The sequence below is a fragment of the Ranitomeya imitator genome, chromosome 2 (assembly GCF_032444005.1).
Source record: "Ranitomeya imitator isolate aRanImi1 chromosome 2, aRanImi1.pri, whole genome shotgun sequence".
Lineage (NCBI taxonomy): Eukaryota > Metazoa > Chordata > Amphibia > Anura > Dendrobatidae > Ranitomeya > Ranitomeya imitator.
The window spans coordinates 64,896,684-64,915,239 of NC_091283.1; the positions used below are offsets into that span (position 1 = coordinate 64,896,684).

An 18,556-nucleotide genomic window follows, 5' to 3' on the forward strand; every position below is an offset into this window, starting at 1 on the left:
CAGAAATCTTGGTATGGTTTTTATTTGGTGTTCAACTTCCTCAACGTCAATCATATCTCAGATTTAAAAAAAGAAATACTGTTCTACAATTAAAAAAAAAAAAATTGTAGATGTTATTGAAGCGTTAAGATTTAATGAGAGGAATAGTTCTCTAATTTTGGATCAATCCTTTTGATTTATTTTTTGTTTGCAGTTGCGCAAAACATACACTAGGGAAAAAATTGTATTCATGTGTAGCATCGATACTGAATTATTAGACATCACATGTACTTTTCTGATTCATGTTAGTTATCTATGAATATTTCCGCGCATAATTTCATTTCTAAACATTTTATAGAGACGTGTATTGCCACTTTCTTTACAGTAGTTACATGGTGCAATCTAAAACAAAATGTACATTTTTTTCCCCCTACACGTATAATCTGTGTATTTTATTTATTTTCATTTTTAAGTCATGAAAAGTGTGACTGTTCTGTTTTTAACTGTACCAAAAAGGAAGAAAAAAAAAAAAATTTAAATATCGCATCCAATCACATTACCCCTTACTACATCACTATAACGATCGTCATTTCAATGAATTGGTTCAATGCTTTTCATCTGTGTGTATGTCTATGCATTTGTTTCTGCACAACACATCAGTCTCCGTAGTTTACAGGCATGTTTACATACTTTGAATTTTTATTTTTTTACCATTTTTCATCCTAGGAAAATAAAAATACTTTATCCGTTGCCAAAGGATTTTTTTTTATTTTTCCAAAACACATTAAGAATGAACCTGAACAACAAACATTTCTATGGACTCAAAGCTCATAAGCATTAAGACACTTTTTTGTTTTTTTATTTCTTTTTATACATTTTACATAACAATTATTTTTCTGTCCCTAGCTACACAATACCTAGTTGTTCAGAGAATAAATGTACTAATTCAGCACACCGCTATATTTTTTTTTTTCCTGGGCATGTTCATTAAGGCAATTATGGGATATATTGGTTCTATATTTTACAGTTCTTGTAATAAATATGGCCTCTGAAATATTCCAGTTTTGACCTTCCTGAATCTGTTTTTTTTTCTATTATACCAGTTACACGTTATTATACATTCCAGCCTTAATTATTAGTGGTGTTCTTATAAGAAATATGTTGCTTTGTACTTCATTGTTATTTCAGGTATCTTCTACAATATAAGATGACATTGCATATGTATTACTAAATTGTTACTTTGAAATAGATAATATATTTAATGTCTAATAAAAAGTATAAAAATTGCAGTAAGAGTTTGCCTGTTCTATTCTAATATCAAGTTTATTTTAAAATTTGGTAAAATACATGTTACATTAGCCAGTCTTTAGTGATGAGCGAGTATACTCGTTGCTCTGGTTTCTCCCAGCACGCTCAGGTGGTCTCCCAAGTATTTGTGACTGCTCGGAGATTTAGTTTTTGTTGACGCAGGTGCATGATTTACAGCTTCTAGACAGCTTGAATACATGTGGGGATTCCCTAGCAACGAGGCAACCCCCACATGTACTCAGGCTGTCCAGCAGCCGTAAATCATGCAGCTGTGTTCAACAAAACTAAATCTCCGAGCAGTCACAAATACTCGGTAACCACCTGAGCGTGCTGGGAGAAACCAGAGCAACGAGTATACTTGCTCATCACTACCAGTCTTGTATGCAAAGTTGACCTGAAAATGGGTGAACGATCACGTCTTGAGGCGTTTACGGTGGAAATTGTACAAATGACTGGAATCTGAGGGTATGATGGTAGCAGAAGACACAGAATGAACAGATTACAGAGTCAATACTTAGACACAGGGATGTGTCTAATTGGGCTTTAATTGACAATGGGAGATGTCACTGAGGAACGTCACTTGTAGGACCTGACTTGGAGCACAACAAAGGGCATCAGTTATAGGGGAAGGGAGAGGAGCTCGGCCCCGAAGACAAGAATAGTGAATAACAGTACTACATGAAAGAAGTCATCTCTGTCCCTTCTAGTGAAGATTGCTCACTTCTTGGCATGTTCCTGGATTGCAGCTCTTCCTTTGGATTGAGGATTTTACTCATGGCGGCCCTGTATTTTTGTGACATAATGTTGTACAGCATGGGGTTTATGGAGGCATTCAGGTAAAACAGAACCATAGAGAGGAGATTAAGGTACTGAGTGAGGTGATATAAAATGACGACTTCTAGTCCAGTCCAGGCAAACAGGATCCGGCCAATGTGGAAGGGCAGCCAACACAACACAAAGGACAATACGACAACAGCTGGAAAACACAATACCATTATATACATAAGTGTATAGTATAGAAATATTGCATTTTGCTTTATAATGCTGCCATACCATGATGATCTATTTAATGTAATAATTTAATCTCTTTTCTAATATACCTTAATTAAAATGGCCCTTCCGTTCCTTCTCTTCTCAATTTTTTTTTTCCCTACCAATTTACTTTTTGGTGATATTTCATTTGAGAATCCCATTGTATGCTGGGATACTCAAACTGGACATCATTTGGGCCGAGGCTGCGGATACTGCTGCAGACTCTGCCCCTGCCTGAAGAGAAGCGCCCTCTGGTACCCATTTCAGGGGCTGTGCCAGTCCCTGCTCTACTGAGTATGCGTTGGTTGTCAACTCCGATGTACGCTCAGTAGGATCTTGCCATTGTGCAATATATTTTTTTAAATCAGTAAACTTCTATCGATCTCCAAATAACATAGATTACAGCAGAATAATTATTTTACATGTCATACAGTACATATAGGAATAGTGCCTATATAATCCAATTATTCAAATAACCACCAAATAGTTCTCCCCTTCAACATTCACCCTCTCCCACAGTCTGCATTACAACCATACACATACTGACGTAGGTGTTACTCTTAGACAATTAGTCAAATACATTATCCTACTTCCCAGACAAGTGGTAATCCTAATTTACAGGGTCATTAAATAAAATAAGACCTCTATCCAGCTCTGCCGAAACCACAGCTGAGCACCTAGTCCAATCTCACCATACTTTACCAAGTTTACCAACCGCTCCCCTCTTGCTATAAACCCTTTTTTCCATTAAGATAATAGAGTTGAGAGCTTGGACCACATCTTCTACATAGGGAGGTCTGGTTGCCAGCCAGTGTGTGGCTATCTAGAGCATCCCTATCCTTGTCCCTCAGAACCTCGTAGACCCACCCTACCCAGATTGTCCAATAGCTCCAGCTAATAATACTGTAATACTTCTAATATTTCCACCGTTTGGGTTTTAACATTTCCCTCATTGTCCTTTAAGCTATATATGTAGGAGTTTTCTCTTTGCGCTTTAGCTAAATTAGCTAGCAGACGACAGGGCTTTCCCTCCTCATAATCCTGCTTTAAAAACATACTGCTGCTCCAGCAGGAAGGCCCGTAGCAGCTTTTGAGCATGCTTCCACTGTGCCAAATACTCAGAGCATTTGTTTAAGATATACATTTACTCCGTCTCCTTGACTCTTATCTTCCAATTTTCGATCTTGTAGGGTCTCTGTGAGCCCTCTCCACTGCAAACAATGTGGAGAGAGAATCTTTTCCGAAAAATTTCCAACAGCCACTTTTGATAAACCCGTCAGGATCCCTTCCCTCCAGTTTCTCCGAGACGCCGACCAGCCGGACATTGTTGTGCCTTTGGCGGTTTTCCAGGTCGTCCACCTTGGCTACGGGAGCTGCCACCAACTGTAAATAATTTTGGATGTCGCTCTGGATGGGGGGAGAGAATCCTCAAGCAGCCCCACTCTCCCCTCGACTGCTGAAGCACGTTCCGCCAGTTTTTGGATATCATGGTGGATAATGGCAATAGTTTCTTGAGTGCGGCCTACCTGGCAAATCAATGAGACCAGATTGGTGTTAATTTTGGTTATGACATTAAATATGTCCAGAAGGGAGGGAGGATTCCCTCAGAGATGTTTCACCAGGATCAGAGTCCTTTTCCTTGGGAGATTTGCCCACATTTGAAGATGTTGAAGCAGATCGGGTCAGGGGATCATCCTCCTCTGCTTCATCCACCACTAGGGCTAAAAAAAACGGGATCCTCATGGGGTTGTATTCTGACTAGGGTTGAGCGACTTTTACTTTTTTAAGATCGAGACGGGTTTCGCGAAACCCGACTTTCTCAAAAGTCGAGTCGAGTGAAATCGGCCGATTATCGCGAAAAGTCGGGGTTCGACCGAAACACGAAACCCAATGGAAGTCAATGGTAAAAATATTCTCTCTCTCTCTCTCCACCGAAAAGCTGGTGTTACACATTGCAAATCGCTACTACAGCACTCAAGTGATAAGATGGCGATAGGCACACCCCTAAGACCTATGTCATCATTCTGCCCATGCTCCTTCATTGGCTGAAAAAATGGCGCTAAATGCGTCATACGAAACGCGACTTTGGCGCGAAGATCGCCGACCGCATGGCCGATCCCACACTAGGGTTGGGTTTTATGAAACCCGACTTTGCCGAAAGTCGGCGACTTTTGAATTTGTCCGATCTGTTTCGCTCAAGCCTTAATTCTGACCATTTTATCCAATTTTGAATTTTTTTCATGGTTTTCAGGACATTATATGTTAAATAAAGGGTGTCATTAAAAACTACAACTTGTCCTGTGAAAAAAGCAATCCATCCCACAGTTCAGAGAGGAAAAATAAGAAAGGCATGACACTTGAAAGAAGAGGAGGAAAAAACAAAAGAGCAAAAATATAAAATGTCCTGTTCCTGAGAAAGGTTAAGCAGCCACAAATGGCAAACTACATTCTGTTTCATTAGTATTTTCTGGACTCCAGTCAGTAAGAATCTGTTTATATGTGGTCTTTATCCAATTGCTCACTTTTGAAAGGTATTGTATCTGCCTGAAACTATGTAGGAATATGTTTCCATTGTTTTATTAAAAAACTGGAGTATATAAAAATGGTTTCCGCAGACGAAAAATGACCGGTATCTCTTGTCAATAGCTGGATAGACAGCTGGCATAACGCACGGTGCTGTGAAAAGTCTTTGATCGTCTCATTTCAGTGTGTTCTGGACAGAACAGTCTTGAAACCCACGCAATGACCTGCTTGTAGAACATGACTAGAAAAGCTTTTATCTTTATTTGTTTTTGTAAATGAAACATTTCTACTATAAATATTCTAGTATTATAGTGCTGGTGAAGTTACTCATAGAGAGCAACCAAGGAAACACAATCAAATATGACCACCATGTTCACCTTCGCCGTCGATTTAGGTTTCAGAATTTTTTTTTTATTATTAGTCACAGAAAAATAGTACATATATTACTTTATTATATACTAATTAGCTTCTTATGGTCAATAGAGGCAGTAATGTGAATCCTGACTTCTCTGGCATTGTCCAGAACTTAACTAATGATCCATCCATATATAATATATGATAATAATCTTTATTTTTATATAGCGCTAACATATTCTGCAGCGCTTTACAGTTTGCACACATTATTATCGTTGTCCCCATTGGGGCTCACAATCTAAATTCCCTATCAGTATGTCTTTGGAATATCAGTGTGGTCCGACACCTCTGGCTACTCAGTGGTGGTACCAGGTGTCAATCCCCCACCGATCAGCTGGAAATTGGTCCAGCAGTGGCTGGAACTAAGTGATCCACAGGATGGAACACATTAGCTCAGAATCAGTACATTTATTTGACCCATTAGGGATATTATACTGGTGTTTGTCTGATCACATATACACTGCTCAAAAAAAATAAAGGGAACACTTAAACAACAGAATATAACTCCAAGTAAGTCGAACTTCTGTGAAATCAAACTGTCCAATTAGGAAGCTACACTGTTTGACAATCAATTTGACATGCTGTTGTGCAAATGGAATAGACAACAGATGGAAATTATTGGCAATTATCAAGACACACTCAATAAAGGAGTGGTTCTGCAGGTGGGGACCACAGACCACATCTCAATACTAATGCTTTCTGGCTGATGTTTTGGTCACTTTTGAATGTTGGTTGTGCTTTCACACTCATGGTAGCATGAGACGGACTCTACAACCCACACAAGTGGCTCAGGTAGTGCAGCTCATCCAGGATGGCACATCAATGCGAGCTATGGCAAGAAGGTTTGCTGTATCTGTCAGCGTAGTGTCCAGAGGCTGGAGGCGCTACCAGAAGACATGCCAGTACACCAGGAGACGTGGAGGGGGCCGTAGGAGGGAAACAACCAGCAGCTGGACCGCTACCTCAGCCTTTGTGCAAGGAGGAACAGGAGGAGCACTGCCAGAGCTCTGCAAAATGACCTCTAGCAGGCCACAAATGTGCATGTGTCTGCATAAACGGATAGAGACCATGAGGATGGTCTGTGTGCTCGACGTCCACAGATGGGGGTTGTGCTCACAACTAGTGTTGAGCGATACCTTCCGATATCGGAAAGTATCGGTATCGGATAGGATCGGCCGATATTCAAAAAATATCGGATATCGCCGATACCGATACCCGATCCCAATGCAAGTCAATGGGACCAAAATATCGGAATTAAAATAAACCCTTTCTTGCCTTGTAGGTTCATTCTACATGAAGGAAAACAACTAAGAATAATGTAGGATGTATTGTGGGAGGTGGCGGAGACATTAAAGGCAATGAGGTTTAGCCCAATCAAATAGAATAGCATGTTTTTTTTTTTTTAAGACGTTCGGAGTGAAAAAGATATTGAGTATGTAAATTTTTTTTTATTTTGTCAGATATTGATGTTTCACTATTCCACGCCCTTCCCCTTCTTTTTTTTTTTTTTTTTTTTACTTTTCCCACACTTTCATCTTCATCATCATCAGCATCTTTGACATCAACTTCTTCTTCACCTTATTCATCTTCATCTTCTACCTATTTTTTTTTTTATTACATTCTTCATATTCATTTTATTCAACTATTATTATTCTTCCTATTCTACATATTCTTTTTATTCCACTGTTATTATTCTTCCTATTCTACTTCTTCATCATATTCTCATTTGTGACAGGCATTCCGGTAGTTGTTATCTATAAAAGTTGGAAGATTACACCTTCCGTTCTGCCAGTCACAAAAGTTACATTTGTCCGCGTTCAGTTTGGCCTGCAGCATCAGGCTTTATCCAGGGGCACCACGAGGAGGAACGGACTCACCCCCATACACTGCTTAGTCTTCTTCTGCATATAATTTAGATAATATCTTTTGCTCTGATATTAAGTCTTATGCTTAATGTTCTTCTGCTCTTTGTTCTGCAGCCTCTTGTTCTTCTGCTTCTCGGTCTTCCATGTCGTCGTCTCCAGTGTCGTCATCTCCGCCGTCGTCGTCTCAGCCGTCGTCGTCTCCGCCGTCGTCGTCGTCGTCATCGGGGTGGTCTTCCGGGTCGTCGTCGTCGTCATCGGGGTGGTCTTCCGGGTCGTCGACTTTAGGGTCTTCAACTTGGAAATGTAGCAGAAGGTACAAGAAGGCTGAGAAAATGCCAAGAACCAGCTGATGGAACTGGAACTCGGATGGCTACCCGAAGGTTCAAGAGCCTATGGAACTACCGAGGACCAGCTGACGTTACTGGAACCCGGTTACTAAGCAGGAGGTACCCGTGCTAAAAAGCACTACCAAGGACCGCCTGACGTTGGCGGAACTCGGATACCCAGAAGGAGGCACCAAAGCCAAAGGCTCTGCCCGGAACCAGCTAACGGTACTGGAACCAGGATGGGGAGCAGAAGGTACAAGAGCAAAAGACACTGCCGAGAACCAGCTGACGGTACTGGAACCTGGATGGGTAGCCGAAGGTCCAAGAGCCAATGGAACTACCGAGGACCAGCTGACGTTACTGGAACCCGGTTACTAAGCAGGAGGTACCCGTGCCCGAAAGCACTACCAAGGACCACCTGACGTTGGTGGAACTTGGATACCCAGAAGGAGGCACCAAAGCCAAAGGCTCTGCCTGGAACCAGCTGACGGTACTGGAACCAGGATGGGGAGCAGAAGGTACAAGAGCAAAAGACACTGCCGAGAACCAGCTGACGGTGCTGGAACCAGGTGGTGGACCTGAAGGTCCACAGGAGAGGAGAGAACAGCTAGGCCGCGAGGCAGCCGCAGTTACCGAACCCCAACAGTCCTACAGGGGGAGCTGGGCCTACTGGCACTACAGAACCAGCCTTGACTACCAGTTCACGCAGCCCACATAGGAAGCTCCTAAACTGGAGGCACCCTGGAGTTGGCTAACCCGACCGCACCACGATGGGGCAAGCATAGGCGTCTCAGTGAGCTTGACACAACCCGGAAACAGCTGGCGGTGCTGAAACCAGGCTTGGCACGAGGGAGTACCTGTGTCAAGAACACTGCCGAGAACCAGCTGGCGGTGCTGGAACCCAGATGCGTTGCCCCAGTGTGCAAGAGCCAATGGCACGACCGAGGACCAGCTGATGGTGCTGGAACACGGTTACTAAGCTGTAGGTGCCCGCGCTTAAAAGCACTACCAAGGACCGCCTGACGTTGGCGGAACTCGGATACCCAGGAGGAGGCACCTAAGCCAAAGGCTCGGCCCGGAACCAGCTGACGGTGCTGGAACCAGGTGGTGGACCCCAAGGCCCACAGGAGAGGAGAGAACAGCTAGGCCGCGAGGCAGCCGCAGTTACCGAACCCCAACAGTCCTACAGGGGGAGCTGGGCCTACTGGCACTACAGAACCAGCCTTGACTACCAGTTCACGCAGCCCACATAGGAAGCTCCTAAACTGGAGGCACCCTGGAGTTGGCTAACCCGACCGCACCACGACGGGGCAAGCATAGGCGTCTCAGTGAGCTTGACACAACCCGGAAACAGCTGACGGTGCTGAAACCAGGCTTGGCACGAGGGAGTACCTGTGACAAGAACACTGCCGAGAACCAGCTGGCGGTGCTGGAACCCAGATGCGTTGCCCCAGTGTGCAAGAGCCAATGGCATGACCGAGGACCAGCTGGCGGTGCTGGAACCCGGTTACTAAGCTGTAGGTGCCCGCGCTTAAAAGCACTACCAAGGACCGCCTGACGTTGGCGGAACTCGGATACCCAGGAGGAGGCACCTAAGCCAAAGGCTCGGCCTGGAACCAGCTGACGGTGCTGGAACCAGGTGGTGGACCCCAAGGCCCACAGGAGAGGAGAGAACAGCTAGGCCGCGAGGCAGCCGCAGTTACCGAACCCCAACAGTCCTACAGGGGGAGCTGGGCCTACTGGCACTACAGAACCAGCCTTGACTACCAGTTCACGCAGCCCACATAGGAAGCTCCTAAACTGGAGGCACCCTGGAGTTGGCTAACCCGACTGCAACACGACGGGGCAAACATAGGCGTCTCAGCGAGTTTGACACACCCCGGAAACAGCTGACGGTGCTGAAACCAGGTTTGGCACGAGGGAGTACCTGTGACAAAAACACTGCCGAGAACCAGCTGGCGGTGCTGGAACCCAGATGCGTTGCCCCAGTGTGCAAGCGCCAATGGCACGACCGAGGACCAGCTGGCGGTGCTGCAACACGGTTACTAAGCTGTAGGTGCCCGCGCTTAAAAGCACTACCAAGGACCGCCTGACGTTGGCGGAACTCGGATACCCAGGAGGAGGCACCTAAGCCAAAGGCTCGGCCCGGAACCAGCTGACGGTGCTGGAACCAGGTGGTGGACCCCAAGGCCCACAGGAGAGGAGAGAACAGCTAGGCCGCGAGGCAGCCGCAGTTACCGAACCCCAACAGTCCTACAGGGGGAGCTGGGCCTACTGGCACTACAGAACCAGCCTTGACTACCAGTTCACGCAGCCCACATAGGAAGCTCCTAAACTGGAGGCACCCTGGAGTTGGCTAACCCGACCGCACCACGACGGGGCAAGCATAGGCGTCTCAGCGAGCTTGACACAACCCGGAAACAGCTGACGGTGCTGAAACCAGGCTTGGCACGAGGGAGTACCTGTGACAAGAACACTGCCGAGAACCAGCTGGCGGTGCTGGAACCCAGATGCGTTGCCCCAGTGTGCAAGAGCCAATGGCACGACCGAGGACCAGCTGGCGGTGCTGGAACCCGGTTACTAAGCTGTAGGTGCCCGCGCTTAAAAGCACTACCAAGGACCGCCTGACGTTGGCGGAACTCGGATACCCAGGAGGAGGCACCTAAGCCAAAGGCTCGGCCTGGAACCAGCTGACGGTGCTGGAACCAGGTGGTGGACCCCAAGGCCCACAGGAGAGGAGAGAACAGCTAGGCCGCGAGGCAGCCGCAGTTACCGAACCCCAACAGTCCTACAGGGGGAGCTGGGCCTACTGGCACTACAGAACCAGCCTTGACTACCAGTTCACGCAGCCCACATAGGAAGCTCCTAAACTGGAGGCACCCTGGAGTTGGCTAACCCGACTGCAACACGACGGGGCAAACATAGGCGTCTCAGCGAGTTTGACACACCCCGGAAACAGCTGACGGTGCTGAAACCAGGTTTGGCACGAGGGAGTACCTGTGACAAAAACACTGCCGAGAACCAGCTGGCGGTGCTGGAACCCAGATGCGTTGCCCCAGTGTGCAAGAGCCAATGGCACGACCGAGGACCAGCTGGCGGTGCTGGAACCCGGTTACTAAGCTGTAGGTGCCCGCGCTTAAAAGCACTACCAAGGACCGCCTGACGTTGGCGGAACTCGGATACCCAGGAGGAGGCACCTAAGCCAAAGGCTCGGCCCGGAACCAGCTGACGGTGCTGGAACCAGGTGGTGGACCCCAAGGCCCACAGGAGAGGAGAGAACAGCTAGGCCGCGAGGCAGCCGCAGTTACCGAACCCCAACAGTCCTACAGGGGGAGCTGGGCCTACTGGCACTACAGAACCAGCCTTGACTACCAGTTCACGCAGCCCACATAGGAAGCTCCTAAACTGGAGGCACCCTGGAGTTGGCTAACCCGACCGCACCACGACGGGGCAAGCATAGGCGTCTCAGCGAGCTTGACACAACCCGGAAACAGCTGACGGTGCTGAAACCAGGCTTGGCACGAGGGAGTACCTGTGACAAGAACACTGCCGAGAACCAGCTGGCGGTGCTGGAACCCAGATGCGTTGCCCCAGTGTGCAAGAGCCAATGGCACGACCGAGGACCAGCTGGCGGTGCTGGAACCCGGTTACTAAGCTGTAGGTGCCCGCGCTTAAAAGCACTACCAAGGACCGCCTGACGTTGGCGGAACTCGGATACCCAGGAGGAGGCACCTAAGCCAAAGGCTCGGCCTGGAACCAGCTGACGGTGCTGGAACCAGGTGGTGGACCCCAAGGCCCACAGGAGAGGAGAGAACAGCTAGGCCGCGAGGCAGCCGCAGTTACCGAACCCCAACAGTCCTACAGGGGGAGCTGGGCCTACTGGCACTACAGAACCAGCCTTGACTACCAGTTCACGCAGCCCACATAGGAAGCTCCTAAACTGGAGGCACCCTGGAGTTGGCTAACCCGACCGCACCACGACGGGGCAAGCATAGGCGTCTCAGTGAGCTTGACACAACCCGGAAACAGCTGACGGTGCTGAAACCAGGCTTGGCACGAGGGAGTACCTGTGACAAGAACACTGCCGAGAACCAGCTGGCGGTGCTGGAACCCAGATGCGTTGCCCCAGTGTGCAAGAGCCAATGGCACGACCGAGGACCAGCTGGCGGTGCTGGAACCCGGTTACTAAGCTGTAGGTGCCCGCGCTTAAAAGCACTACCAAGGACCGCCTGACGTTGGCGGAACTCGGATACCCAGGAGGAGGCACCTAAGCCAAAGGCTCGGCCTGGAACCAGCTGACGGTGCTGGAACCAGGTGGTGGACCCCAAGGCCCACAGGAGAGGAGAGAACAGCTAGGCCGCGAGGCAGCCGCAGTTACCGAACCCCAACAGTCCTACAGGGGGAGCTGGGCCTACTGGCACTACAGAACCAGCCTTGACTACCAGTTCACGCAGCCCACATAGGAAGCTCCTAAACTGGAGGCACCCTGGAGTTGGCTAACCCGACCGCACCACGACGGGGCAAGCATAGGCGTCTCAGTGAGCTTGACACAACCCGGAAACAGCTGACGGTGCTGAAACCAGGCTTGGCACGAGGGAGTACCTGTGACAAGAACACTGCCGAGAACCAGCTGGCGGTGCTGGAACCCAGATGCGTTGCCTATTAAAGATTGTCTTCCTAGAGCCCCAACTAGCGGTGTTGTAGCTAAGGGTAAGCAGGGGGAGCAGAGTGTAGGCCGAAGCCTGCACTGGAGGCAGCTTTGTGTCTGCAGGACACTTTGCCGGCTACACAGTGGGGGAACAGCTGGCGTTGCTGAACCCCACTAACACAATGGCGTGTGTTTTTCTCTGTGCAGCTAGCACTTGCGGTCAAAAACTAGCGATGTTAGAGCCCGTGTTGAAGCAGGAGGAGGAGGAGAGGAGCAGAGTGTAGGCCGAAGCCTATTTGAACCAATTTCAAAGGAAACCTTTAACCCCCCCTCAGGTGTTACAAAGTACAAGAGACACACCTTGTGCAGTATTAATGCTGCACAAGTGAAAGGTTGCTCTATTAATTTGTCTACTTGCACACGCTGAATGAAAGACGTACACAATTTAGCCCATTCTACAGTCAAACTGTAGTGGATGCGTGACTTGGCTTTTTAAGGAGACGCAGCACAGGTGTCCCAAATAACGCCTTGGTGCTTGGCGCAGCTTCCTGAGCGTTGATATTTGCTGTACAGGAGTCTGCGCTCTTTTGTTATCCCTTGGCAATGCCCTGTTAGAGCTGCCCGTCTTATGACCTCATTTCATGTTGGCCGGTGCGGTTAACGATGGCCATAAATCCCAGACCCACAGTGCCTTTTCATAAAGTCACACTGCGGTGCTGTGATTCGTGGCCTTGAGCAGTAAACATTTTGGCTGCTCACACACGTCCTTACACCTGCTTCAGACTGGGCGGCCTCTGCTGATCCCTTCTCGCATGCCGCGGCCATGAGGCTGCACAGTCTGAAGAAGGCAGAAGGAGATGAGTTAAGACAGGTGAAGATATGCACTGCTCGTGCCCATCAATCACACCCTCGCAGTCAAAATAAGACAACGAGGAGCATTGTTTCAGGCAGGGCGGACGCACAGGCGCAACAAGCCAACCAATGATGTCAGAAGACGGGAAGCGCTACCAAGGGGGGTGCTGCGTATCATTAGAAAGGAAAGTCACACCTCAGGGACAGTGGAATGGTCTCAATGAGACACATTTTGTACGTTTTGAGTTCCACGTGGGCAAGGACAAAAAGTCAGTCACCTTGTACAAATGCAGCAGTACTGCTGTACAAGGTGGCTGTTATACATAGAAACACCTGGGGGGGCGGGGGGCAGGCTCCCTTCAATTTCAGTTCATGTGCCTGCGTGGCGTTTGCAGGACACGTTGCCAGCTACACAGCAGGGGAACAGCTGGCGGTGCTGAACCCCACTAACACATTGGCTGGTGTTTTTCTCTGTGCAGCTAGCATGTCCGGGCAGAAACTGGCGTTGTTTGAGCCCAGGGTCAGCAGGAGGAGGAGAGGAGCAAAGTGTAGGCCGAAGCCTGCACTGGTGGCAGCTTTTGTTCAGTTGTGCCAGCGTGGCTTGTGCTGGACACGATGCCGACTACACAGCAGGGGAACAGCTGGCGGTGCTGAACCCCACTAACACATTGGCTGGTGTTTTTCTCTGTGCAGCTAGCATGTCCGGGCAGAAACTGGCGTTGTTTGAGCCCAGGGTCAGCAGGAGGAGGAGAGGAGCAAAGTGTAGGCCGAAGCCTGCACTGGTGGCAGCTTTTGTTCTGTTGTGCCAGCGTGGCTTGTGCTGGACACGTTGCCGACTACACAGCAGGGGAACAGCTGGCGTTGCTGAACCCCACTAACACATTGACTGGTGTTTTTCTCTGTGCAGCTAGCAGTTCCGGGCAAAAACTAGCGGTGTTTGAGCCCAGGGTCAGCAGGAGGAGTAGAGGAGCAGAGTGTAGGCCGAAGCCTAGTTGAACCAATTTCAAAGGTTACCTTTAACCCCCCCTCAGGTGTTGCAAGGTACAAGAGCCACACCTTGAACAGCATTAATGATGCACAAGTCAAAGGTTGCTCTATTTAATTTTGCTCCTTGCACACGCTGAATTAAACACGTACACTATTTAGCCCATTATACTGTCAAACAGTAGTGGAGGCGTGACTAGTCTACTAGTCTTTTTAAGGAGACGCAGCACAGGTGTACAAATTTACACCTAGGTGCTGTGCGCAGATTCCTTACTGTTGTTATTTGCAGTACAGGAAACTGCGCTCTTGTGTTATCCCTTGGCAATACCCTGTTAGTGCAGGCCGTCTCATGACCTCATTTCATGTTGGCCGGTGCGGTTAACGATGGCCATAAATCCCAGACCCACAGTGGCTTTTCCTAAAGTCACACTGCGGTGCTGGGATTCGTGGCCTTGTGCAGTAAATATGTTCGCCGCTCACACATGTCCTTACACCTGCTTCAGACTGGGCGGCCTCAGCTGATCCCTCATCGCATGCCGCGGCCATGAGGCCGCACAGTCAGAAGAAGGCGGAAGGAGGGGAGTGAAGACAGGGGAACATATGCACTGCTCGTGCCCATCAATCACACCCTCGCAGTCAAAATATATGAGACAACGGGGGGCGTTGTGTCGGGCAGGGGGGACGCACAGGCACAGCCAGCCAACCAATGATGTCAGGAGACGGGCAGCGCTAACAATGGGGGTGCTGCGTGTCATTAAAAAGGAAAGTCACACCTCAGGGACATTGTAATGGTCTGTAATGAGACACATTTTGTACTTGTTGAGTTCCACGTGTGCAAGGAGAAAAAGTCAGCCACCTTGTACAAATGCAGCAGTACTGCTGTACAAGGTGGCTGTTATACATAGAAACACCTGGGGGGGTGGGGGGCAGGCTCCCTTCAATTTCAGTTCATGTGCCTGCGTGGCGTTTGCAGGACACGTTGCCAGCTACACAGCAGGGGAACAGCTGGCGGTGCTGAACCCCACTAACACATTGGCTGGTGTTTTTCTCTGTGCAGCTAGCATGTCCGGGCAGAAACTGGCGTTGTTTGAGCCCAGGGTCAGCAGGAGGAGGAGAGGAGCAGAGTGTAGGCCGAAGCCTGCACTGGTGGCAGCTTTTGGTCAGTTGTGCCAGCGTGGCTTGTGCTGGACACGATGCCGACTACACAGCAGGGGAACAGCTGGCGGTGCTGAACCTCACTAACACATTGACTGGTGTTTTTCTCTGTGCAGCTAGCAGTTCCGGGCAAAAACTAGCGGTGTTTGAGCCCAGGGTCAGCAGGAGAAGAGCAGAGTGTAGGCCGAAGCCTAGTTGAACCAATTTCAAAGGTTACCTTTAACCCCCCTCAGGTGTTGCAAGGTACAAGAGCCACACCTTGTGCAGCATTAATGCTGCACAAGTAAAAGGTTGCTCTATTTGTTTTGCTCCTTGCACACGCTGACTAAAACACGTACACTATTTAGCCCATTATACTGTCAAACAGTTGTGGAGGCGTGACTTGTCTTTTTAAGGAGACGCAGCACAGGTGTCAAAATTTGCACCTAGGTACTGGGCGCAGATTCCTGAGCGTTGTTATTTGCTGTACAGGAGTCTGCGCTATTGTGATCCCTTGGCCATGCGCTGTGAGCGCTTCCTGTCTTCTGACCTCATTTCATTTCGGCCGTTGCGGTTAGCGATGGACATGAATCCCAGACCCACAGTGTGTTTTCAAAAAATCACACTGCGTGGCTGGGATTCGTGGCCTTGTGCAGTAAATAGGTTTGCCGCTTACACATGTCCTTACACCTGCTCCAGACTGGGCGGCCTCAGCTGATCCCTTATCGCCTACCACGGCCAGGAGGCCGCACAGTCTGAAGAAGGTGGAAGGAGATGAGTTAAGACAGGCGAACATATGCACTGCTCGTGCCCATAAACCACACCCTCGCTGACAAAATAAATATGACAACGAGGGGCGTTGTTTCTAGCAGGGCGGATGCACAGGCGCAGCCAGCCAACCATGATGACAAAAGACGGGAAACGCTACCAAGGGGGGTGCTGCGTATCATTAGAAAGGAAAGTCACACCTCAGGGACAGTGGAATGGTCTCAATGAGACACATTTTGTACGTGTTGAGTTCCACGTGGGCAAGGAGAAAAAGTCAGCCACCTTGTACAAATGCAGCAGTACTGCTGTACTAGGTGGCTGTTATACATAGAAACACCTGGGGGGTGGGGCCAGGTTCCCTTTAATTTCAGTTCATGTGCCTGCGTGGCGTTTGCAGGTCACGTTGCCGGCTACACAGCAGGGGAACAGCTGGCGTTGCTGAACCCCAATAACACATTGGCTGGTGTTTTTCTCTGTGCAGCTAGCACTTCCGGACAAAAACTAGCGGTGTTTGAGCCCAGGGTCAGCAGGAGGAGGAGAGGAGCAGAGTGTAGGCCGAAGCCTGCACTGGTGGCAGCTTTTGTTCTGTTGTGCCAGTGTGGCTTGTGCTGGACACGTTGCCGACTACACAGCAGGGGAACAGCTGGCGGTGCTGAACCCCACTGACACATCACCTAGTGTTTTTTCTGTGTAGACAACACTTCCAGGTGGCAACTGACAGTGTTGAAACCCAGGGAATCAAAGAGGAGCAGAGTGTAGGCCGAAGCCTGCAGTGGAGCAAGTTGAAAGGGAACCTTTAACCCCCCCCCCCAGGCATTTGTTGCTGAAAGAGCCATCTTGTACAGCAGTAATACTGCACATGGAAAATGGTGGCTCCGAAAATTATGCTCCTTGCAAACGCTGAAGTACACACTCATATAATGTGTCCCCTCACACCGTCAAACCATCCCGGAAGTGGGACTTTCCTTTGTAATGTGACACAGCACAGCCGTCATTCCAACCCCCTTGGTGCCGGGCGCCACCTCCTCAACGTTGTTTGGTTCTGTCACGGAGCCCGCGCTGTAATGTTATCCCTTGGCCATGCACAGTTAGCGGTGCCCGTCTTCTGACATCATGTAGGTGTCAGGCTGGCAGTGCCTGTGCGTCCAAGCTGCCCGAGATCCAACCTTGCAGTGTCATCTAATGTAGTCCCACTGCGGGCCAGAGATCCATGGGCATGCGCAGTGCATATCATCGCCTCTCACTCACCTCCTTCCTGCTTCTTCAGACTGTGCGGTGTCACGGCCGTGGCATGCTATTAGGGATCAGCTGACGCCGCCTAGTCTGAAGAAGCGTGAAGAAGGGGAGTGAGAGGCTAGTATATGCACTGCGCATGGCCATGGATACCAGGCCCACTGTGGGATCACATTAGACGACACTGCGAGGTGTGATTTCGGGCAGCGTGGACGCACAGGCGCAGCCAGGACGACAACAAATGATGTCAGAGGACGGGCAGCGCAAACTGTGCATGGCCAAGGGATAACATAACAGCGCAGGGTCCATGACGGAATCAAACAACGCTAAGGAGGCAGCGCACGGTGCCAAGGGTGAAGCAATGACGGCTGTGCTGCGTCACATTACAAAGGAAAGTCCCACCTCCGGGACGGTTGGACGGTGTGAGGGGACACATTACATGAGTGTGTAGTTTAGCGTTTGCAAGGAGCATAATTTCAAGAGCGACCTTTCCCTTGTGCAGTATTAGTGCTGCACATGGTGGCTCTTTCAGTAACAAACGCCTAGGGCGGGGGGGGACAGGTCCCCTTACATTTTAGTTGTGCCAGCGTGGCGGTCGCATGACACGTTGCCGGATACACAGCTGGGGATCAGCTGACGTTACTGAACCCCAATAACAGAGGAGCGACTGTTGACTGTGCACACAGCACTTCCAGGCACCAACTGGCGGTGTTAGAGCCCAGGGACAGCAGGAGGAGCAGATTGGAGGTATTGCCGCACACACAGCTGGGGATCAGCTGACGTTACTGAACCCCAATAACAGAGGAGCGACTGTTGACTGTGCACACAGCACTTCCAGGCACCAACTGGCGGTGTTAGAGCCCAGGGACAGCAGGAGGAGCAGATTGGAGGTATTGCCGCACACACAGCTGGGGATCAGCTGACGTTACTGAACCCCAATAACAGAGGAGCGACTGTTGACTGTGCACACAGCACTTCCAGGCACCAACTGGCGGTGTTAGATCCCAGGGACAGCAGGAGGAGCAGATTGGAGGTATTGCCGCACACACAGCTGGGGATCAGCTGACGTTACTGAACCCCAATAACAGAGGAGCGACTGTTGACTGTGCACACAGCACTTCCAGGCACCAACTGGCGGTGTTAGAGCCCAGGGACAGCAGGAGGAGCAGATTGGAGGTATTGCCGCACACACAGCTGGGGATCAGCTGACGTTACTGAACCCCAATAACAGAGGAGCGACTGTTGACTGTGCACACAGCACTTCCAGGCACCAACTGGCGGTGTTAGAGCCCAGGGACAGCAGGAGGAGCAGAGGAACAGAGTGTAGGCCTAAGCCTGATTGGAGCAAGTTGAAAGGGAACCTTTAACCCCCCCCCAAGACGTTTGTAGCTGAAAGATCCATCTTGTGCAGCACTAAGGATGCAAAAGGAAAAGGTTGCTCTTTTAATTATGCTCCTTGCAAACACCGAAGTAAACACTAAAAATGTGTC

General features: G+C 49.5%; 1 protein-coding gene across 1 annotated transcript in view; it reads right to left on the minus strand.

Moving 5' to 3' along the window:
• Positions 1-1,961: 1,961 nt before the first annotated feature.
• LOC138666259 (growth hormone secretagogue receptor type 1-like) overlaps positions 1,962-18,556 on the minus strand; it is a 44,204-nt gene continuing 27,609 nt past the window's right edge. Inside the window, exon 2 of the mRNA XM_069754489.1 lies at positions 1,962-2,263. Coding sequence (XP_069610590.1) covers positions 1,962-2,263 — 302 coding nt within the window. The remainder of the gene's footprint in view (positions 2,264-18,556) is intronic.